The 26,375-nt window shown below is 29.3% G+C and overlaps 1 protein-coding gene and 1 long non-coding RNA gene across 2 annotated transcripts in view; both read left to right on the top strand.

The window, feature by feature from the left end:
• Positions 1-26,375, top strand: part of LOC113366817 (patj homolog) — a 62,771-nt gene that overhangs the window by 22,003 nt on the left and 14,393 nt on the right. The window contains exons 3-12 of the mRNA XM_026608471.1: positions 2,464-2,598; positions 9,697-9,855; positions 12,015-12,167; positions 12,284-12,560; positions 13,565-13,656; positions 14,415-14,630; positions 22,136-22,432; positions 22,634-22,813; positions 23,073-23,258; positions 23,520-23,629. Of these exons, the coding sequence (XP_026464256.1) occupies positions 2,464-2,598; positions 9,697-9,855; positions 12,015-12,167; positions 12,284-12,560; positions 13,565-13,656; positions 14,415-14,630; positions 22,136-22,432; positions 22,634-22,813; positions 23,073-23,258; positions 23,520-23,629 (1,805 nt within the window). The remainder of the gene's footprint in view (positions 1-2,463; positions 2,599-9,696; positions 9,856-12,014; positions 12,168-12,283; positions 12,561-13,564; positions 13,657-14,414; positions 14,631-22,135; positions 22,433-22,633; positions 22,814-23,072; positions 23,259-23,519; positions 23,630-26,375) is intronic.
• On the top strand, positions 25,357-26,105 carry LOC113368347. Its single transcript, XR_003366385.1, has 4 exons — positions 25,357-25,447; positions 25,657-25,770; positions 25,838-26,004; positions 26,063-26,105. It is a non-coding gene; the product is annotated as an uncharacterized LOC113368347 (long non-coding RNA).

Below are 26,375 nucleotides of genomic sequence, written 5' to 3'. Positions count from 1 at the left end.
CAAACAACGAACCGTTCAGCGTATATAATGGCATATGCGATGATATAGCTTTATTATGTGACGGATTCGCATATATTCTGCTTCAGTTTTACGTGGTTATACTTCAAACATGACGGGAGGAAAATATATGGAAAAATCACATGTATGGGACGTGGGTTAAATAGTGTAGTTACGTACCATAACGAATCCTGCGTTCTCTTTTTGATAGATTATTATTATTTATTTATTGTAACAACTGATATTAATAATACGTAATAATACACAATTATATACTAAATGGTTCTATAGTAAATTACATATAATTTAAAGAACACATATTATTCAATAAACTTATATAAAGTTTAGTGTAATGAATATCACACAAATTTTAGTTAGAGGCTGATCTTTGTATGAAGATGTCTGAGAAGTTCATGACAATATTCCTCAATGGTGTAAAAAAACATATTTCTTAAAAATAAGTCATTTATAAAATTTCTCATTTTCTAATACTTAATGGCAATTTGTTAAATAGCACAATATTCAGTACATCTAAAGTATTGGATGAAATAGCGAGTTTTAATGTGGTACCTTTAACAAGTTAATGTCTTAATTAGGTAATGTTTTATATTTGGGGTTAGAAACAATTAAACACATATGATGTGATAATTAGATTTGGGATTTGAACTTAAATTAAACAGATTGGCGTTATTTTCTGTGAAACAAATATAGTTTTCAAGTGGTTGAATTGATTTCTCAGTTTTAAAAGAATATTGCGAAGCTTAGATTTTTTTTTACTTTAAATGGACTGGATATTTTACTAGAAATAACGACTTTACCTTTTACATGCACAAAAAAATTCCAAAACTCTGTTATATTTCTAAATACTTAATGCATTCATTGCCATCGTTTCAAAGATGCTCGTAGAGTTTGCTAAAATATGTGAACTTTGCTAATCTAATTGCTAATATTTAATGTTACAAAGTAGTTCACATTTAAAATTCATCATTTTATACGCTAACTCCATGAGTAATAATATCAGTAATGTATTCAAATTAATTTATCAAAAGCGAATTAATGTCGAAAAAGAATGATTTAACATGCAATTCCTAACATTCTCTAAACTAAAGATATATTATTATTGTTTTAACTTCATATCTTTTTCATTGCTAAAATAAGCAAATATATTTTGTTATAACGTTTATTTTTTTACCTATATTTTTATATAAGTAAACAGGTTTTTATAAAAATATTGGAATCTTTTACTTTCTACTATTAGCTGGTTTTTAATTCATTAGCAGAAAACTTCAGTACTCTGAGGCAAGAACTAGTATATTTATTATTTTAGTACATTTGTTGAACAAAAATGTTCTGTAGTTAAGTATCATAAGTATTTTTTTCTATTTTGAAAGAACTTGAATGATACTAGATTAATTTACGATTACAAAGTGCATTATATACAAGAAAAATCATGGAAAGCTTCAGTTCATTATTAATTAAAGCAAATTTTCATGATGATATTTATGATTAATGACGATAATTAGATTTTGATGTTCAGGTATAGTAGGGACACCTGAATTTGTATAATAGACACAAAGATTAATTTTACAAATAATATTTTAGTATATAACAATAATTATACCAAAAGGAAATTCTTGTATTTACCTTGCGTTTGTAAAATAACTAATGAATAGATCTACTGAAGGATCTGTGAAAAAAAAACGTGGAAAAAAATAAAATATTAAATTAATAATGAAAAAATATTTGAATTATAAAAATCATGGTATTTATGTACAATTTTTTTTATCAAAACGCCTCTTTCATATAAAACGAAATAGTGTGTTTATTAAAAAAAAAGCAAAAACTTGCAACAACAGAATTCCAACACGTTTAGTAAAACAGTAGAATTTTGCTAAAATCAACACCATTAAAAACCATAGGGTGTCGGACTAGTGGAAGTTTCGAATTACTAAATTATAGTGAAAAACTCATAACATATTGAAAATAGCGGAAAATTTTCTAGTAAGTTTCAACAAAATTGCCCAGCGCTGGAAAAATCGAATTATTAAAGGTGTCGGTCTAGATTCTATTGTATGCTAATCATTCCGATGAATCATAAATCATACCTTTTTATAGCGCTTTGAATACTGAAGGTTTTGAAAGCTCATCGGACATATTTTGATAAATACATATTTATGATAATATGGTAAACCATGATCATTTTTGTACTTGAATTAGTTCAACTACTGCGTTGGAATATTGGATACAAATTAGTGTATTGATTTTTTGAAGCAAAATTTTTATCTCTTGAGCATATGCTAAAAATATGTTATTTCAACGAGGGTTTAAGTTATAAATCCGATTGCTCGCTCTGATCCTTTGCCCCTAACCTTCATATTCCTTTATCCTCAACGGACTATTGGATCCTTTACCATCGTTACAATGTGAATTTTCGAATGGCTTAGTAAAAGTTTATTTTATTTTCAGTTGAACACAGAATGGGCGCAAGTGGAAGAGATCCGATTGGTGAACGACGGAACTGGTTTGGCGTTTGGCATCATAGGAGGCCGCAGCACGGGCGTGGTCGTCAAGACCATCTTACCCGGAGGAGTTGCCAGCAGAGTGAGTTTCATCATTTGAAAGCATTTTATTTTATTGCTGCAGTAGTTGAAGCTGATACTTCTTGATATTGGTCATGAATTTATTAAAGCTGGTTGCTAGTTTGTACTTGTTATAGTTTTCGTATCAATATGTCGAACTTGTCCATATTGGGATAAAATTCAACTTTGTCGATCAAAGTGCCCAAACAATTTTTTTTAATAACAACTTACTAGTAATCGTATATTTTTTGTAGCAATATTGCCGGATGAAGGCAATTTAGTTTCTTTGTCCAAACATTAATTGAACAATGAATTTGTTGATTTACTATCTTTGTCATATTTGTGTCATTTATATTTGATACCAATTACACAGGCCAACAAAGAAAATGGTGCAAACGATTTTAACGCTGTTTTTAAGTATATTTGGGATGCTGATTTCAAAAATCACATTGGTTTTTTTCTATGAGCTTTAGTTTTCAAGATATGATATATAAGGAATGAAAGTACAAAATAGTAATACAATTCAGAATGCCATTTTAATGAGATATGCCTACTCGTACATACAAACTTACAAGACCCATGAGTTCGAAACAGCAAACGTTTATGAGAGTTATGAATAAAATACTGTTTTATTAGAATGACCAATCAAGATGTAATTCTTAGCATTCTTCATTATGTGAAAAATTTATATTATATAATATAATGGTAAAACAATGCATAGCGATTTGTATAGGAGCTATAAAAGTGTCATGCGATGGTAAGGAAAATTACAAATATAAAAAGAAACAATATTGATCACAATTCATTCATCATAATTTACATTATGATGAATAAATTGTGATCAATATTGTTTATTTTTATTGCGATATTATACAAACTGTTATATAAATTCAAATTTAAGATTTTCTCAAGTAGGTATTACTAGCTTGAACACTAATAGGAGAGACTGTGTATGGCTGTGCCACTTTATTCTTGATCAGCAATAATTTTGTTATTTAATACTTAGCTGCGAGAAAAGTAAATTAAGTTAAAATTAAAATAAATTTTTGTCTGACCCATTCGGTCTTAGTTGGGACATTAGTTGACACTGTGAAAAGTTCTTTTCCGGACTACCTAGAATGGACTTGGTTTCGGCAACTTTTTTTCAAGTTTCAAACTAGAGCTGATACCAAAAAATGGTTTGCAGATTTGAAATCAGCGCAAAAAATACTCTAACTCAGCTCTAACATTTGATGCACCAATCAAAAAAATTTTTTTTGTAGGCCTGTGTTATGGATGAAAAATATACCAATATATTGGAATAAAAAGGTTGTAACCTCATTGGCTATTGAAAAGGTAAATTCCCTATTGGCTACTAAATGCCAATTAACCAAATGTTGTTTCAAGGTGGAAATGTTCAGAATTTTTTTTGTGTATGGATTTTACAAGAAAAGAACCAGTTACTGTTCGCAACTGGTATCCATTTGATGAATTCTCCATATTTTTCACATCATTATTCAGCAAAACTATTAAGTATTTTTTTATAAATGTTAAAATGGGTTTGCTCTTAATACATGGCACAAGTATTTTTTTAAAACATGGTAACCCTGGACGTTTGATTAAAATGCTCATTTTTGATTAGGTAACAATTCATCAAAAATACTTGATGCAGAAGATCATGAAAATGATTAAATATGTTGGTATGTCTCTGATTTATCATTGCCATTCATGTAATACGTCTCAGTTTTTGATGCGAATTAAATTTACTAATTTTTGATCAACGAAGTATACTTGCACAAACAACCATTATAACATTAAATAATTCATAAATCCCAATATTTGATTTTCTTAACATTATAATACCAGTTTGCATTAAAAACCCTATTAAATATTAATAGTCCACTCAAGAGTATTTTTCTCTCTGCTTCCCAAAGATTATTCAGCATTACGTGACCTTTTTTTTCAATAGCTATTTGTATGCGATACATCGTATTATAAGTAAATCCTTCCTATATTTTTGTTCAATCTATTTTTATTTATGTATTGTAAGAGTACATTATAAACACGAATTTCCAATGTTTTCTCCCGATGTTTATGCTCAAAGAGAGCATAGGAAAAAACGCTATCAATATCTTCAAAAGTAAAACTGAATCAAGAAATAAATATAGATATAGAAATGTTCTATATCGCATGCCAATCGCATATTCTTGAAAATGTAATATGAAAATACATCTGAAGATACTACGTGAATGCTTCAAATAATATTTTTATTGTTGGTTAAGTGGAATTTTATCTTTATGCATGGTTACGGAATATATTGAAGAATTATTGAGGTTAATAGCTTTTGAGTAAATTGCAGATGTGCACCGAAAATATACCACTATAGTGAAAAAAATCATAATTTTCGAGATAGTTTTTCCTTGTACTATCATAATATTTTTAATCGTTAGGTTTACTAAATTAATAAGTGTAATATTTTAATAAATATGCAAAATTTGGTACTAAATCAAAAGTTGTCTTTAGCAGGTTAAAAGTATGAAATTTTACAAACAGAATTGCATTTTGTTAGATAATTATTTTGGTTTAATCATATTGGATAATAAGTCTGGTTTAAAAATATGATAATTATTTAAATAAGTTGGAGACATGGAAAAAGATTGACGTTCGGCTACGTTTCAAAAGTTTTTATTTATTTTGAACTAACTTAAAAAAAGGAAATACGTGCTAATGTGCATTATGTATGGTTTCAAGAGAATGGATTAATCGAATTATTCATAAAAAATATTTGATTCATTTGTGTAAAAATTTATTTGGCTGTTATTTCTAACTACAAATTGTACTGTAAGTAACATTAATAATATCAACTTTGATATTGTGCTGACAATAATTTGTAACGAGTACCTACAAAACTTTGAATGCAGTGCGTCATTTATAGTAAGAAGTTTTACTACAGTAAGATACGTGATCGTAGAAAAGTTGAAGTAACTTTTATAAATTTCTCACGTGTTTATCGAGTATTAAGGAAAACAAATTGTGTGCTGTTTTTAAAGTAATTGCGGTAATTTAGATTCAAGACTCTAAAGTTATACAGCGCTCCGGAAGCCAAAACTTAAGCGAACTGCTTCAAGTGAAGCAGAATTGAAGCAGTTTTAGTGCTGCGATTTTAATGAATCCAACATATCCAATTTCATGGAGGATGCGGTATTGCTATTCTTGTATGAGTTTGCTCTTGTATAACTTGCACTTAAACAAATATACACTGCGGTCTATTGGCTACGTTATTAAATCACGCGATAGAGAAATTCCCCTGGTATAGTTTCCTAGAATATTATTGCTAGGGACAATTTATGATATCCTGGAGATGAAACTCTGTTTTTAGTAAAGCAAAGTTCAATTAATTCTAACTTTATCCATACTTTGCTTTTTTCAATTAATTAGCAAATGATACATATTGAATTTATATTCTAAGTTGACTTTATTTCAGAACGATAACTGCTTCACTAATAATTTATTTCTTTTGTGTGGGCTTTTCAGTTGCTAAAAGCTTTCTAAATTTATCCACCCTAGATTGATATCCTACATGGTTAATAAAGTTCATGTGTAATATTTAATTTTGTTAAAATTAGTGGAAATTGATTCAAGATCGGACGTATTAATTTTGCACAATTTTTCACAAATTGATCTACAAGTGGTTGCCAATATTATTGTATTTACAGATCATGAGAAGAATTGAGTTGATTCTTAATTGTCTTCAAAAGTAAATTGACATTATTCATATATATATATATATAATATATATATGAATATGAATAATATATAATATTCATTATTGACATATATATATATATGTAGCGGGTTGCCAACACGCATCGCGGCTTGTCAACACGCATCACATGTTACTGGACAGATTGGCCCATATATTGACAGCACAGAAAAAAAACAAAAATTAATTCAAGTGTCAGATCGGACATGGCTTTTGTTTCTCCCTAGTCGAATTTGCCAAAAATGTATAATTCTTGAAACCTTTCTTTTCGATTATAAATAAGAAAATACCAATCACATTTTATTAACGATAAATATGACAACACATAGTGTAGTGGATATTAATCATACATAAAATAAACCAAATATAAATAATATTTTATGGAATTTATTATGACTACAATTGGTATTAATATGGACCAAGCCTCCATATTTTGGTGACCGCGAACGTGAATTAATAGCACGCATATAGAAGGAAAGAAGGTAAGAAGATCAAGACACATTTAGAAGTAACAAAAAAATAAATTGAAGTCTCATGAATTATTAAAAAAAGAATTTTTAAAAAATAAATTATGAATATAAATGGCTCACAACCGCCATAACTCGAAGAATATTCTAATCCTACAACTGAGACTCCGACCACGCACATCGAGAACAACAACAACACGTGCTCAATAAATCCCTCATTATCATGGAAAATGAGTCGATTATGAGCACCACGGCAGAGGACAGGGAGCACCAACAAACATCGGCAACCGCCATTCAAAAGGGCATATACTCAACCGCTAACTCACCAGCGAAGGGCCACATACACTCAACCGCTAACTCATCAGCGAAGGGCCACATACAATCAACCACTAACTCACCAGCGAAGGGCCACATACACTCAACCGCTAACTCACCAGCGAAGGGCCACATACACTCAACCGCTAACTCACCAGCGAAGGGCTACATACACTCAACCGCTAACTCATCAGCGAAGTGTCAAATATACTCAGCCGCTAACTCACCAGCGAAGGGCCACATCTACTCAACCGCTAACTCACCAGCGAAGGGCCACGTAAGCAATCAACAAACTCAACAAGCCAACACGGCATTCAAAACGGCCACGGCCACGAACAAATAAAATTTATCACACAATCTCAACCAAAAGAAATTTACAAGGAAGTTCAAGATGGCAGTCAGAGATGCGAAACAATCTTTTTCATTAGGGCGGAGTGATGTAGCGGGTTGCCAACACGCATCGCGGCTTGTCAACACGCATCACATGTTACTGGACAGATTGGCCCATATATTGACAGCACAGAAAAAAAACAAAAATTAATTCAAGTGTCAGATCGGACATGGCTTTTGTTTCTCCCTAGTCGAATTTGCCAAAAATGTATAATTCTTGAAACCTTTCTTTTCGATTATAAATAAGAAAATACCAATCACATTTTATTAACGATAAATATGACAACACATAGTGTAGTGGATATTAATCATACATAAAATAAACCAAATATAAATAATATTTTATGGAATTTATTATGACTACAATTGGTATTAATATGGACCAAGCCTCCATATATATATATATATATATATATATATAATATTTTGTATAAATGAAATGCTTTAGTAATTAACACTATAGAATACCATGATTTTTGGACATATAAGACTGTATTATACCTTCACCAGGTATCAAAAGTTCAACGATTAACTTATATACATATTAGGATTTTTATGAATCTACAGTAACTTTCTTCTTCTATCTTAATCAGAATTTTAATAAATTGAATTTAATATCGAAATAATCTCTGCAATACCGTAATGTATTTTTATCAAGCTCGACATTGGCATGCAGCCCCCAACGTTAATTGTAATATCGCGTGCTGCAATAATGTTCGAGAGAGTTCGAAACAGCAAACATTTATGAGAATTATGAATAAAATACTGTTTTATTAGAATGACCAATCAAGATGTAATTCTTAGCATTCTTCATTATGTGAAAAATTTATATTATATAATATAATGGTAAAACAATTCGTAGCGATTTGTATAGGAGCTATAAAAGTGTCATGGTAAGGAAAATTACAAATATAAAAATTAACAATATTGATTACAATAATTTCATTATTATGCAAATAGCCGTATTATACAAACTGTTATATAAATAGTTATACAAATTCAAATTTAGGTATTTTTCAAGTAGATATTACTAGCTTAATTATCAATAGGGGAGACTGGGTACAATTGTGCTACGTTTTTCTTGATCAGAAATAATTTTGTTAATTTACCACTTATCTGGGAAAGAAGAAAATCAAAATAAATTTATTAATAAACATTTATCTACGCGAAGATACTGAAATACTGTCCTTAAATACTATGGATTTGTCATGAAATCAACCGTCCCTCGAATCATTTTTTCTTGTATTGAATTTTTCTTTTCCTTTTTTTTCGTATTTTGTCTTAGTTAAGTAAGAATTTTTCATCTGTTTAATCATCACCCGTAAAGGACAATAAATCTATGTCATCTATGTCACAAACGCACCCACAAAATTTGTCACAACCATACTCAACTCACACTTTTGAAAACAAATCATCATTATGACCGAGCTAAAGAAAAATGTTCTAATTGCTACTAATGTTCAACTTACAGCAAAATAACAATCAAAGTGATCTTGGGGCGTCCATTAATCACGTGAGGTTTTTTTGGGGGAGGGGGAGTTTGACAAAAAATCACGAAATATCACGTGGGGGAGAGAGGGGTATAGTAAGATATCACGTGTATTTATATTTTAACCGTTTTTTTGAAAAATCAAACATTTTCAAAAAAATATTACTTTATTCAAAAAATTTACAGTTTTTTCACATAACTAAAATTACACGTGATGTTTGGTGGGGGAGAGGGGCTAATTTTGAATATCACCATGTATCACCAAGGGGGAGGAAGGGTCCAAAAATCCTTAAAAACTCGCTCACGTGATTAATGGACGCCTCCCTACCTGTATACAATTAATAGCAATTCGGTCTACAGGTCATGCAAATGTAAGGCACTGACTGAAAGCAATAATAGGAACATGTTCGAACAATCATACTTCATTTTTCCCCCTTTGAATACTATCTCAATATCAGTATAGTTTAGCTATCGTGAAAACTATCACTACTTTTCACTCACTATTTTTCTAAATAAAATTTTATTTTCCTAATGCATTCAGAAGCACAAAGAAATTTATAGTTTCTATTAGTACAAAATAATAAACATACTTTTGATCAATTATCATTATTAATCAGATCTTTAATTCTTTGCTCGAGACTCTATGTTGAGAATCATAGCTTTAGAGATTTCATGAATTGATTCTAATTTAATTTTCCGTTCTTATCTGTGGGGCAGGACGGACGCCTTCAGAGCGGCGACCACATCTTGCAAATAGGCGACGTTCAACTGAGAGGAATGGGCAGCGAGCAAGCGGCCGCCGTCCTCAGACAGTGCGGGGTTCACGTCAGGCTACTTGTCGCTCGTCCCGTTGAGCCGTCATCGCAGGACTATCGGGTCAGTACACTTTTGAGAGCAACATATTTCTGTCAGATGATAATCTTATAATCAGTCTTGGTTATGAAAGATATATTTGTAAAATAGATTGTTCTTGTTATTATGCACTTAAATTTGAATTTAAATTATATTCAATATTGAATCGTGAAAAAATAATTGGCTTTATGTTATTAGGGTGGTCCTTAACATGGACATTTTCGAATTTCCTTGCTCCCAGTGGCTCAAGTGGTTCCAAATTGATAAAACACAATTCTCTGAAAGTTTTAGCTCTTAATATTAACTTTTAGATAGTGATAGTTTATCAATTTGGAACCATTTGAGCCCTCGGGAGCAAGGAAATTCGAAAATGTCCATATTAAGGACCACCCTAATATATATATATATATATGTGAGCAGAGTTAAAACTCCAACTCAATTCAGGGAAGAATAGTGAGATCATGAATATCACATCATGAATATGTATATATACAGGGTGTCCCAGAATTCAACATTACGCAGATACAGTTTTATAGTATTGATCTAGTAACTATCAATAGTTACTGGTTGTGAGTAAAACGCACTAGCACAAAACCTGTTTTTTCATGATTATATTCTTTTACTCAATTTATTTATTATTGAGTATTTTATTTTTTTAAAATAGATAGAATGCGCCAACTTTGATGGAATTTGCCAACATTAGTACATATTTTTTAAAATATACCAATTTTGAAAATTTTAAATTTTTAGTTTAACAAAAGGTTTAAATTTTTGATTACATACTTTAATTATTCGTGTCATTATTTTTGACTGTGGTTCTAGAAACATTATTTAAGGTTATGGATCCATAGTTTGAATGAACAAAATTGATGAAAATTCATTACAATAATTCACCAAAGCTGTAGTTTGCACTTAAAAGCTCATTTTAATCTGCATGCAATAATTATTTTTTGTAATTTTTTTCATAATAGTTATCATAATGGTTATGAGAGATTTTCATGATAGATCAATACTATCACCCCGTTTTAACTTGACATAAAGTTTTGGGACATTCTGTATAAGCTTTATTGATTCAGTTAATTGAAACATATCACAGAGTTCTCACTTTGTAAATATTAAAAAATGCACAAATATATAGATATAAATTATACATTTATACATATACTTTATATTGCAATACATAACGATTATAGGAGACCCTTTTCCATATTTTTTATTGTATATATTATATTTGCAAAACTATAAATTTTAAAATTTTATTAGTATACAAGCGCAAAATAAAACTTTAAAGGGTGGTTTACATTTAAAAGATGAGGTGTGATTTCAATGTTTGAAAATTTTAAAAAATTGTATCTTTTACGATGAAAATTTCAAGCAGATCTTTATTCGTAGATAAAAAAGATTGATAAATTTTGCAGAATTTTAATGGATATTTTACATTATAAGACATGACGTACTCTAAGATTTTTCAAATATCTTACTTTGCTTTTATTTCAAATATTACATTCACCATTATCATAATTTTGAGACATCTTTCTTAAGGTTTGGAAAACGGCGAACGTATTTCGTCCGAATGTATTAAGATAACAGCATCAGATTCAAAGGAAACTTAATGTTACGTCGGGTTATCCTGGCATAACCGGGATCACCCATGTCCTACGGGTTTTCTGTAGAGGTCTCACGCATAATTTAGTCTAGGGTTGTTAAGATCTCCAGACTCGTTTTATGAAGTACCCTTATATCGATAGACATGAATTAGATATGGTGTTATTCAGCAACGGGTTTGCTAAACCGCAAACCTTCGGGGTAACCCTATCTTGAACTATTGAACTAAATATACATGTTTAGAAAATTGACATATGACTGTTGGAACATTTAGTGCCGTATTTACATACGCATATGAATTAATAATAATCTTACATTCAACCTACAATAATTTACCAGTCACAATTAGTGATAAAAGTCTTATATTAAATTAACAGAAGCAGCGTTATTTGAAAAGAATAGACTGGCATTCAACGCCACTTCACCAGTGATAAATGTGATAAACATTTATTAAAACAACAACAATTATTATAAGACTTTTAATTATTTTCAAGACCTTCATTATACCTTTACATTCTAAATCTCTACATAATATTATTTTTCAATTAAATACACAAGATGATTTTATAATTATACAGACGTTGGGTAGCCATGGTCCCATAGTGCCGACACGATTACTTGGAGACACAGAACAATTAGGAAAGCATCTTCTTGAAATGGGCTACACAGGAGAATTGTCCATGTCTCTGCCGGATCAATATGTCGTCAGGACTAATGGGAGCACGGTTTTGGTAAGATAATAGAAAAATGATATTTGAAACATAATTCAGCAATGATTTTAATAAGATTTAAGGAAATCTTAATAAATCAGTTATTATTATTAATTTTTTTTATCTTTTTCCCCTAGTCATCCCCAACAATAATTGATGTCGTCCGCGATCCGATTCCTGCGGGTGCTTCTCGCCGAACTAGAGACACTATAGTATCTCACGTGCCAGGGGCTTTGCCAGCACATTTACGACCAAAAGATACATCTTCAAATACAAACACTCCAAACGACCCAAATTCTTTACCGCTGGACGGTGATTCTTCTGTAGATATTGTCGAAGGAGTCACTGTAGTCTTGGAAAAGACTGCAGATTTTGGACTTGGTATTACTGTAGCTGGTTATGTTTGTGAGAAAGGTGAGATGGTGATTAAACATTGGATAAAACATTAATTACGAGTATCAAGATAGAGTTTTTGTGGTTAATGTAATATGTATAGATTCATGTTGTGGCAAGAAAATTTTTGTATTCAAATCTTAATATGACTTAAATTATAAATTAGCATGACTTAAATGACTTATCAAGAAAGTAGTATTATTTTTTATATAGATGCTGTTACAAAACAAAACATTTTTATAACGACATTTTATATTATTAAGTGAAAAAATTCAAAATTCAATTTTATAGGAGATCTAGATCATTAAATATAAATTGCGATAATAAAAACTGTGCAAGTGATTCACCGAAGAGCCATAAAATAGCGGTTAACGTAAGCTCGGAAGCCTATAAAACAATCATAAATAAACGTGCTAAAGTTTATTTACAATTTCTGTCCTATTCAATAAAATAACGTATTCAATTTATTTTAAAATAGGCGTAATTTCCAATTTAATGTATATTTGAGAATTATACAATTAGGAGTAAACAATTCAATGAAGATAATTCATTATATAAGTAATTTGAAATTTTTAAACTTTAGTCAAAAATATATAATATTAAATTTAAAATAACTCAATCTGAATTTAGTACATGATTTCCATCTGCACCGTCGCAATTATTGCAAAACTCTATTGATATATTAAAAATTTGAAATTTAAACCCGTAATCTTGCCAAACGTTTATTTTTCATAAATTTCCATTATTTTAGAAATTGTAATAAATTAAATGATTAAATTCTCATAAAATTGAACTCTATACTAATAATCTTCTTGATAATTATATTTTTATCATGATTTCCAACTGCACCGTCACAATTATTACAAAACTCTCGTGATATTTTAAAAATTTGAAATTTAAATCCATAATCTTACAAAATGTGTTTATCATAATTTTCCATAATTTTAAAAATTGTAATAAATAAAATGAATAAATTCTCATAAAATTCAACTCTATACTAATCTTCTTAATAATTATATTTCCAGAGGAGTTATCCGGTATTTTTGTGAAAAGCATAAGTGAAGGAAGTTCTGCGTTCATGTCTAAACAAATCCAACTCAACGATCGTATTATAGAGGTAACATAATGAAAATTTCATTAATGCATATTTGTTAATTGTAATTATGACAACAATATCTAAAAAATTATATTCTTTGAATAAAAATGTAAAATATGAATTTTAGTTTCTTAGAGTTCGTGAAGGATAAAACTTTCCAAGAGTAGCATTTTCCTTGTTGCATTCTTTATTTGCCTTTTTACCCTTGAGAAGTTATTATTTCCAGAGGTTATTTGTATGCTCTTGCATGAAGTCGCTCGATAATATAATAAAGAACACTTCTGATCTTGGAAAATAAGAAAATAATAACCCGCGACATTATCCGAGTAGATGGGAAATAAGCTATTTTGTTTATTTCCTGGCACGTGCCTTCAAATACTTTTGTAAGCCTTCTCATTCCACAAATTTCAATACGATGTACGGGTATATCCTTGTTTGTATAATAATTATATTCGGATACGTAGGTAGATGTTTATTTGAATGACTTTATTTATGAAAACGGGGTTAGCAATCAAATTAATTATCCAGAACTTTTCGGAATATGTTACTATATCCCACAAAATCTTAATGATTTTATTTAAAATAATAGAATATTAAATTTTGCATTTTTACATTTAATTAAATATTTGTTTCAAAAAACATGTTACAATAGTATGCACAAGATAATATCTGCTTCTTAGAAGTTCAAAATAAATAAAATAATTTTCATAAATATAATATTATTAATATATTTCTATTCATATCAACTGGTGTTATATATTATTATTTCTTATACCTAGGTTGATGGGGTTTCCTTACGTTCTCGTAGTAATCCAGAGGCTGTGAAGATTCTACGTGACACCGGCAACCGCGTTCGGCTGCGGCTTGAGCGTTACCTTCGCGGTCCTAAGCTGGAACACCTCAGAAGGGCGCTTAAAACACAAAGGGCTCTCAAATCACCTCCAAGTCCACCATCGCCTAGCGTTACTTCGTTGCCCAAATTTAGCGTCAGCATAGTAAGTTTCTCGTTTTACTAAATATTTACTCATTCTTTTTCATTGTTTAAACAGCAATCAGAAGTCTTACTTTACATGTTCTATAAGCTGTTTGTTGAAGACTTATGATTTAACGTATTTTATGAGAGGCAACCCATCGGTTTACCATTCGCCTATATGTGGAGTTTTATATTAGCTCTTACGTCTAATAGTTATCATATGATTGAATGATGTAGTTATGCCCACGAAGGACGATTTCCACTTGAAATTATATTACTAATTAATAATAGGAATAAAATTAATTATTTAGATTAAAACCGAGTATTGAAAAAATCGTTATTATGCCTTTTTATCTATAACAGGTTTTCGTTTCGATAATTTAGAATGCGGGAATGAAATCGTGAATTTTGAAATACATTTTGTTATTATAATATAGTTAGTGACATTGACAGCGGTAGATTATGAAAAATATGTAGATAACTAAAAACTGTTTAATATATTGCGACGATTTTGTTTAAGTATTTTCCGAAAAAAATTATGAATAATTTATGAAATATTTAGCGAATGTGAATTTTCAACATTGTAAAAATAGTTTCGTAGATAGAACATTTTTAAAATAATATTAAATTATTTTAAAAATGCTCTATTAAAGACATCGTAGCACACGCTATCGATAAATAATTTTATTGATAGAATATTTTGTTTGGTGAGATTTTTTTTACGTATATATATTATTATTATTATATTATTATTTTATTATATTATATATATATATATATTATTTTATTTATATATATATATATATATATATATATTAGGGTGGTCCTTAAAATGATCATTATCGAATTTCCTTACGCCCAGGGGCTCAAATGCTTCCAAATAGATAAAAAACAATTCTCTGAAAGTTTTAGCTCTCAATATTAAAGTTTTAGCTCTTAATATTAAAGTTTAGATAGAGCGCAATTCAATCAATGTTTTGCATGGAAATGGCTTGGTAAAATTTTCCAAAATTTTAAAAATGTTTTTTACATGTAATTTAGCGAACAAATGAATGAATAAAACTCATTCATTTGTCGCTAAGTTATACCTAAAACATTTTTTTAAAATTTTCAAATTTTTTTTATGCCCTTTTTATACGAAGTTTGATTGAATTGCGCTTTATCTAAACGTTAATATTAAGAGCTAAAACCTTCAGAGAATTGTTTTTTATCTATTTGGAACCATTTTAGCCCCTGGGAGCAAGAAAATTCAAAAATGACCATTTTAAGGACCATCCTAATATATATATATATATATATATATATATATATATATATTATACTTACCATTATATATATACATTTTGATAGAATTTGTTATTCTATTCCATTACATGTGACGATGGTTTAATTCTCTAAAAGCATAAGTTTTAGGGCGATAACCGATAAGAATAATTTATACACCGTCATAGATTGAAAGTTTTATACTACATGCGTGTCGAGAATGTGAGTTGTTTTTCAACTGAGACTAATTTATTTAATTGTGATTATAAGGAAGTTTAAATGTAAAGTATGTATTGAAATGGCCGCATGGTCAACATTAATCTGGGCGCAAATTTCTTCATTATAGAATGAATCATTTATTTACGGAATTAACGATTATAAGATGTACAAGGATATCATGTTTATATGAAAAAAAAACAATTGAAACAAAAACTACTATTGCATATCCAATTGTTCATAACATTAACCATCAGAATGGATTAGAAAATAATTTGTCTTTCAAATTTAGGTACATGTTAAAAATTAAGATTAAAATTATTTCTGGATTTTATATATATATATATATATATATATATTATATATGTATATATATATATTATATATATCAAAAATAGTAATAAAATTGGGTGATTAGTTTAAACTTGATCTAAGAATAGCCAAGTATTAGTAAGATGTAAACGGATGCTAAATATAATATGTTACAGTGTTTATAACTTTCAAATATAACGTATGTTAACTTTTTGCGCATTACTTTGAACTAAACAAATATAATCATTCACTTTTCTGCATCGGCTCAAGGTGTTAATTGTTTTGCTAGTATTTACGTCAATTCGGGATTCAGTATCGCTAATTTAAATTAAAAATTATTATTAATTATCTAACTCATTTTTATGATTATAGTTAATACTTTACATAATTTTATAAAATATTTAAAAAATGAAAAATATTAATGATAATTGCCAGTGATGTTCACGACATATACTTACAACATGTTTTATGTTTTATGTTCTTGTTGGTGTAAGTTACTTGTAATAGTCAAACAGTTTCTCGACGATTAATTCTGCTACTAAGGACAGTATTACAATAGTTTGATTTGCAGTTTGTCAAAATTTTGAGCTATTTTAACTAGTTTGCGGACGTGAATGCTATATTATTTCCGATTGAGATGAATGCTATAGTAGCCTTAAAGAAAATTATTTTGAATTTAACTTTTACGTTATGTACAAAATCGTATAATTTATATCTGCCAAGATAATGACTAACTGATTTTTCAGGTTTTACCATTATATTAAATTTACCCATAGTCATAAAATAACTTGGAAAAGCACAAGCGTAAAAAAGAAGCATTATACTTGACACGGATGCTATAGCATTATTTGCATATAACGATTAAAGTATGATAATCTTACTATCCTTATAAACGGTATTTGACCAAATTTTGAATACCACAACCAATTTAAAAACAAAATGACTATCAATTTTTCTACCTTGCTGAAACTTTACTCCCCGCGTACACGTTAATCTATTTCTGCTGCTGAAGTATAGAATTGATCCTCCTCAAATTAAAATTGAATGACAATGTGTTCTGATTGATCTATGTAATATCATAAATGAATCATTAACCGTACTTATAATTAATCGATTTGCATAAGTTCGTAATTGCTATCAGATTCAGTTTCGCTCTGAGAGCACGGTATTAACGAGTCTTCATGATTGATTGATGATCGATACGAAAGTGACGTAAACCGACACTCAGCATTATTGTTCCTGGGGATTTTTTATATACAATAATCCCCAAACCATTGAAAACTGCATTTATTCATAAAGCCCTCACAATGCCGCTTTACGGCCTTTTACGTAACTCCAGGGAGGTAATGTGAATTTTCCATTGTTACGGTCCGTTTGGATTTTATTTGTCCAAAATACAACTTTTATAAAATCATAAAATTCTTTATGCCATTCGAAAGCGTACAATTTATTGAGCGCAGAATTATGACGTCGTTAGAGACGATGTCGGTTTGGTGTGACGACTATATGGAGGTGACCAAACCTTTTTTGCACCGCAAAACCGCAATCAATAGTTGAAACGTGTATGGTTTTTTACTCAGATGTGACTAACAAAACGCAATTATATTCACAAAATGTAAGATCATCTCGTATGTTGCGAGATTTCATCATTTTCATATAAAAACTTTTCTACTATTAGTAAACACATTTTGAACAAAAAAATTACAGTCAGAAACTAGATGGTTTGGAATTCAAAAACTATTTTTTTCAATTTATACAAATGATTGTATATCCATTTGCAATGAGTAATAATTATATTATATTAACCATAAATCAAATACATATATGTACCAGTAAAATTTCGACTGATTATGATATACTAATTTCAAATTACTAGCGTTTACAGCGAATAATGCGTAAAATACTCATTAAATATGTTATTTATGTTCGAATTAAAATTCGTTATTATATAGCATAAGCTTTTCAAAAGTTATTTTATTATGCTGTAATATTTACACCTGTTCGAAAATGGACAAGTAGAATTTGAAAAAAAGACTATAAAAATACAAATTTTTCTGCCCACTATTAGAGATTTTGAATTGACATATATAAATGTAATATGAATTTCTTTTTCAATCTTGTCCTGGTAGTTCTGTGGCAAGTGGGTTTAAATGATCCTCGTATTTCATCTTTGTTTAAAAAGATGACTTATTGTTTTAAATCACCACAAAAATCCTTAACTCTTGAGATTATTAGAATTTTTCGTTCATTTGTTATATTTTATTTTTGTTAATCAAGACTTTAATGTCTTATTTACAAAATTGATAGGCGCAAAAAAAATAATACAAAAAATACAATAAATTGAATATAAAATGAAAAAAGTTAAAATAAAATAAAATAAAAACAGTGATACAAAAATAATAACAAAAATGAACTATGGCGTGATGAATATTAATTTATCTTTAAGACAAATAGAAGTAATTCCTTGAATATAAATCTTGAAAAATTATTTCAAGCTTTTCATATTTGCGTATATTTGGGTTTAATTTTTAAAATCAAGGTCATATTATATGTATATGAATAATTTTTGAGACAATAATATATAATTCTTCTGATATTAAAATATGTTATATTCTGCTTTCGATTTTTTTTTTGGATGGTAAATTATTAAAGAATTGTTATTCTACAGTTTATGACTTAGTACGATCCTGTAAAATATAGATTTGCAATGCACGTATTGTTTTTGAAATTACAAGCTTTTATCGAGAATAAAGTCTAAAATACTGATTGTGAGTAAATAAGTGATTTATATGTAAAATGAAATGCGTAGTAATGTAGCCTTGGCTATTCCAAAGTATATTTGCAGAATATTGTATTATTTTAAATATTTGCAGAATATTTAATATTTTATATATTCTACAAAAAAATCTGAACTTTTGAGATCTCAGAAGTAAATATTTTATTCATTCATTTTTAAGACAAATAAAAATCATTCCTGAAAATCTTCAAATATTATTCCAACTTTTTCTATAATTTTAAATTATGACTATTAAGTTATGAATTATGAATTTCCTGGTTCAAATTTCATAATTATAGCGTTATTATAATAAAAATTATAATGAATAGTAGTCTGCCCGAAGGAAATTCCATGGTGTGGAAGCCACCACAAATCAATGATTCACTTTCCCTTTCTGGTTTGCTTTTCCCATTATTATTAAACTCTTTTTTATACACTTTTATGCATTTTTCTTCACAAACTTCTGCTTCCATGTTTTCTTATTCTGCGCTCCTATATATAATTATAACTTATAAAGCCCTGTTTTGTCTCGGCCTTATTATATATACCAATAATTTTAAGTATTTATATATAATTTTAAATTTTTTAAACGGTGCCATGTAGTGTTTTGGCAAGTAAGTTTGTGTGATTTTCGAGACAGCTTTTTCACTTATCTGAATAGTTTGTATATTATCGTTTACTAAGCTGATGTCGACGTCTTTATTAATCAGCCGATTCAGTGCATATTTTGGGGGCCACTCAAAATTTCTTTTAATAATCCATTTCAATATTATTTTTTTTTATTATTGTTGATGATGAAATACGGTCCTGTGAGATGTAGATTTGCATTGCATTTATTGTTTTGATCATGTTCAGTAGCACGTTCGTCTTTTACGTAACAGTTTAGTAAAGTATTATTTTAGTAGTTCTGCTTGAGACGTGCGCGATGCGGAGTCAGTTATGATATGTAGCGGTTTCGCAATTATCTCACAGTGTCGACTGGTCAATTAATTTATACAACGTGACTGCCTTCGTTTAATTGAATAATAATACCTTTGTGAACAATAGATTTAGTGCTAAGATATTTCTTCTCATATAATTGTCTATAGTGATATGTGCTGTGTTGGTGGCTGCAGGATTAATCAGTCCGCATAGCAATCAAAGGTTTGCAAATGATCAATAGCGCAGTTTGGTGTTCAAAAATAAACACGTGTGGCATTGAATGTTTATCGGAATACAATTCTCTCAACAAATATCAATAAATTTTATGATTCTAGCAATCAATTTGTATACGTGTATGATTTTACCTATTTTATTATTCAAAAAGATTTGAATTTATTTAATAAATGAGAATGGTTTAAAAAGTAGAAGATCGATGAATGAAAAATTGGACAGAAACGCACGTGGCAAATTATTTTTATACGTTTTAAACTTATAATTTATATAGTGCTTTTATTTTTAAATGTTTATATAATATCACACTTGGTTTTAATTATACACGTATAAAAACAAAATAAATCTGTACAGGCAACCATCCAATAATTAAAAGAGAACTAGGTATTAATTTTTGTAAAAAGTCTTCTATACGTTTTGAGTCCCAGATTGACTTTCTTTATGGATAAAATTAAAAAACATTTAATTATATAATAAATATATAATAAATAATAGAAGATAATAATATAATAAATATAAAAAAAAAATATAATTACCAGAAAACAAATTACACAACTTAAACTTACTTATTTTACTCGGTGGATGCCGACATAAAAAACTTTTTTTTACAATTATGTACATATATCTTTCACATATGTCTTTTATAATCTTATATATATATATATATATATATATATATATGTATATATATATATTAGCATTTTATTAGTATTCCAAATCATGATTCAAAAATGATCCAACACAGTGAAAAACTAAACTATTACTTTTTTGGGCGTAACATGATGAAAATCTTTTCAAGAAATTATCACATAATTATCGAATTATTACAAGTTACAAATATGCCTAATTTTTTATATTTATTTTTTCTGTTACAATGTCATTTTGTTACACTCAATTCTGTCAGATTTGCTGCTTTATTTTCTGTCAGTTATGTATAGCCAAAAGCCAATAACCCAGATAATTAATCGGTATTTAAATTAACACCTGCATGTGAAATATACATTGATTAATGTTAAATAATGTTGTGAGAGAGGAATTTTTATGTGAGCTGTTTCTCGTTTTATGCCGCTCACCAAAAAGCAGTAAAACTACCGAATTGCAACATGAAATATTCACATCCAATGTACTGCTTTTGGCTATATACTCCTTGAATTATAAAGAACCTCTAAATAAATTGGGCTAGAAAAATGAGATTTTGGATCCGAATGTAGTATTGTTTGATATTTATTTTGTTTTATATAAATAACATGAGATGCATATAATAAATTCAGGTACTACTTTGGATAATGGATAAAATTATAACATCAACAAATTATGATAATTTGAATGTTAATCTCCAAAATGTTTATTATTTATTTATCAATTATCAACCTAAAACGAATTTGGAAATTGAAGGTTAGAATATATATGTATATGCTAATTAACACAATCTGCGAGTTTTTAAATATATGTATTATCTTATGAAGATGTTTGAACACTAATTGCAAATTAGTGTTGCGCACGATATAATTTTTTATTTTGGGGATTTTTTGGAGATTCAGTATTTCTAGTTCGATAATTTTCTGACTACTGCTGCTAAATAATAATGTAATGATGACTACAATTTTACATCTATATTTCGTTTCCTGTAAATATTTAATTCGTTTTATGTGAAAATTCATATTATAACGAAATTCTGCACGGCCACATTTTTACATACTATTGAATTTGAATTATTTCCATCTATAAATTATTTATTTTCTTTCCTAAGGAGAATTTTATCTTTTATTTTTATTAAATTTTATTTAATGATCAAACTATTTTTCCAGGACGGTTACAGTTTTTTCGATACCGAAGTCAGCGTAACAGAATCTGAGGTGCACACCGAGCAAGGTGATCAACCGGCTGCTGATGAAACAGTCGAGATCACGCCTACAAATGAAGATGTCGAAATTGTAATAACAGGTGCCGCCGATACTAAAAATATTAAGAGAGAAGATAGCGGTAACCAGGATAATCTATCGATTACTAGCACCAGTACTACACCTGGTTTGTTGTTGACTGCTGCGAACAAAGCACTGAAGTCAAGATGGCAACGGGAAATGGGCAAGGATGTTCGCATAGTGGTTAGTCAATAGGGATATAGTTTGTGCAAATTATATCTAATGTTTTTCAGTTTCAGTTCATGTTTGCTTCTTTTTATGAATCGCAAATCTTTTATTATCCACAAATTTTAATTTCTAAATTGGTTCTTCTAGTTATTGAAGTGTAGTCATTTTTAGTTTCATATCCAAAATGTACTGTAAATATTGTCATTTACATTATAGGTAGCTGAAGTCTGCAAAGAACCAGGAGGTGGCCTGGGTATAAGTTTGGAAGGCACAGTAGACGTCGAGGGCGGAGTAGAACTAAGGCCACATCATTATATTCGTTCAATTAGGCCTGGTGGTCCAATAGCTCGTGCAGGAGTGTTTCGTGCTGGTGACGAACTTCTCGAAGTTAACGGAGTGAGTGTGTAATGTATTGCTTAAATTAAATGTAATTCATTTTTTTTTAAACTTTGTATTATTAAATTCAATATTTATCTATTCATCAGTTTATCACCAAATATAGTTTAATAATAGTTAACATAATAATTTATCTTTGGTAGTAATTTGTCAATTAAGTATAGTGCAGAATTCCTTATTGTTTTATAATTTTTTTCAATTTATCTGTTATTTTTACCTGTATGATATTTACCACTTCAATATTTATTATTATCTAAAGGTGCGTTTGCTTGGCCTCCATCACTTAGAAGTAGTCGCACTCTTAAAAGCCTTGCCATCTGATGTCGTCTTGGTCTGCTGTCGGATAAGAGCCGGAAAAAATGATGGTGGAGTTGATGGCACCACGTACGAAGTTGGCAGAGGAATAATTGACACTTCACAGCACGAAAAAGCTTTTGCATCACGAGTAAATATTTTTTTTTCACTTATAAAAATTTCACCTCTTAATTTATTCAAACTCACTTTGATAGTTTTAAACTCACTTTGACAGATTTAAACTCACATTTTAGACCAGATTTTAGATTCGTGAGATTATTTTCCTCTAACATTTATTGATATATTATATTGCATGAATTTACTTTTGATACCACGGAATATTATTTGATTAGTTTATTCTACAAATCTTGCAGTAATATTATATTATTCAATTAAGTTTTCTCCTCTGCAGAATATACTTGGAGGAAGTTTGCAGAATCTTTTACAAATTCCTGAGAGGCTAGTAAAAGCTAAATCTGAAAGTTCTCTTTCATCCTTTGCACATTCAAATATTTCAATGACGCCAAGCAATACTGGTAATATAATAGAATTTGATAAATAAAAGATACATTTTATGTAATGATTTTGTGAAAGAAGGTAGTGCCTAAATCAGAACAAATGGATCGGGTACAAATAATATTTAATTTTTTGTACCATGGCAATTTACATTTTCTTACATGGCAATTCATAAGAATATTGACAAATAATGTGATAATATATACGAAATGTATTTTACATTTCAGCTGAAATTAGTCCGTGCCCTCCAAGCCGAAGTAGGTCTTTGGAAGGGACGGGATGCTTGGGCGGAGTCGCCATGTGGAAAGACTCAGCAGAAAAATTAGAACTTATTAAAGGCGACCATGGTCTTGGTTTTTCTATATTGGATTACCAGGTCATAAATCAAACATTTTATTCAATTTTTATAAGTTTATTAAATTTTTGATGTTAAACATATAATGATTATTTTCTTCTCTTTTTCAGGATCCGATGGATTCTACCAAGACTGTGATTGTGGTTCGTTCTTTAATAACCGGTGGGGTAGCTGCAAAAGACGGTCGTTTGCGTCCAGGAGATCGGCTCATGGCCGTCAACGGAATATCAGTAGCTCGGCAGCCCCTGCACAAAGCCGTGCATCTGCTTAAACAGGCGCCAAAAGGACCTGTAGAATTGGAAATAGCCAGGCCGGTCACAAAAACCGTTCAAGTAATATATTGATTGATTTAATTAATTTACAAAATGCTATGAACCAATTTTCATCTTGTTTGATCATCGGATACAATGCTATTAATGAAATTATAACATTTATTTTGCTTTTTAACACAATACATATTAATTGAAGTATTCATCTGTAAAGATGGTTTTTAATATAACTGGCTCGTTTCTCAATTTATGCTTGACTAAAAAAATCATATATTCGAATAATTTTATTTTCTTATTATCACTCAAATTTATATAATATATTCACATTTTTGTGTGAACATTTATCCCATACAATAACTAATATTGATTCTCATATCATTCTTCTAATATTGAATCATCATTTTAACGATTTCAGGATTTTTGCTACTTGAAGAAAATCATGACAAAGGCATTACTTGGCTTTTGACAAACAGTACGTTCAGTTTAAGTAATAATTGTCTTTATGTCGTTGTTTATCTGTGTAGTTTCTCGACAAGTTAAAAATAAAATACCAATATGAAACAATAAGTTAATTGAAATGATACCTAATAAATGTGCGCTGTTTTTACAATACTGATAGAATACATTACATTACACGGACAAAAGATACGTACTGTTTATTGTCAAATAGAATTTTCACGATTAGTAAATTGTTTGTGTGAACTTGCTTTGTGTGATTTGTCAAGCAGCAAAAGTATGTATATTAGCATGAACTCACAAAATGCTTTTAGTTTATATGTTAGCACTGATTAGTAATTATGATTTTATAGTTTCATTGATTTCTTAATATTTGGAAACAAAATTTAAATCAAAATTCATTTAATTCATTATTCAAAGCATCATAGGAGAAGTTACGATGCATCTTTCCTTATTGAAAAATCTATTTCAACAAATTCGAATCAATTAATTAAATAGAGGTTATTTGTGAATATTAGGAATGAAAATAGTTTCATAGTTTAATTTAAAATAATTATATATTTTGTATCTCAACAGGAGGATTCAGCACAATCCAACAGTTCTGAACGCGGTGCCAGTAGTTCAGATGATGATAGAACTGGACCTGATGATTTTATGAATGTTTGGACAGTTATGGAGAAGGCTTGCAAGTTGTGCAAATTTGTTTGGACGATGCGGGTAGTGATGAATGCTGTTGGGAGAGAGGTCAATATATTTATATAATTTGTTCATGAAATAACTACAGTGATAATATTTTTTTCTACATAAAATCACATACTGACATTTGTCATATAAATAATTAATTTGATATACAATAACAACTACTATATTATTATTAGTGTGCACTCAAATCAATCTCCGCACTTTCATTTATTCAGTGTCCAAACTTTCTGTTTCTCATGCTGCAAAACCAGATGGAGACACAACTCAACCTACAACTGATACTACACAGCCAGTTGCAAATGGAGATTTGAATAAAACACAAGAAATACAGACGCCTGACGAATTACCAAATGAGTTAACCAAAGGTTTATTTTATTATTTAAAATCATAAATGAATAACTTGAATTTTTAAAATAATTCTCAAACCATCAGATGCCGACGTTTCATCTAAAACTATAACGGCTAATGAATTTCCCAAAACAATCTCAAGATCACATTCTAAAGAAATTTCAACTTCAGATGAAATGGTATTCGCGGTTACTCCAACAGGATTGGAACGTATCAGTTTTGAGAAATATTGGCAAGATTGCGAGATACAAGTAAAACAATTGAAACTTTGAAATTAAAGTAGTATGTTTCATGAAAATTATTTTGTAGGTGGAAGATAAGCCTGTTTGTCGCGAATACATAGCGACGAATCTTGAAAGATTGCAGAAGTACTATATGTTCACCGCTTGAGAATCTCCAATTAACTGAAAGAAAGCCTTTGTCTTCCAACGGTCAACTGAATTTAAGTAGTCAGGATTTAAGATTTATTGATGATGATCGTTCAATCGAAATAACACACCTAAATGTGTTGACGAAAATGTTCCAAAATTGTAGAAAACAATAATGTTATCGATGAACGAAAAATCCAAACGTAAGAAGCAGAAGAAATAGTAGATGATATACTTAAAAATCCTTCAATTGT

This window comes from Ctenocephalides felis, unplaced genomic scaffold (assembly GCF_003426905.1).
Source record: "Ctenocephalides felis isolate EL2017-DRISC unplaced genomic scaffold, ASM342690v1 CF-g0.4_SCAFFOLD_01170, whole genome shotgun sequence".
In the NCBI taxonomy this organism is placed as follows: domain Eukaryota; kingdom Metazoa; phylum Arthropoda; class Insecta; order Siphonaptera; family Pulicidae; genus Ctenocephalides; species Ctenocephalides felis.
Note: the sequence above shows the minus strand (reverse complement) of the source record. Positions and strands in the feature narration are given on the sequence as shown.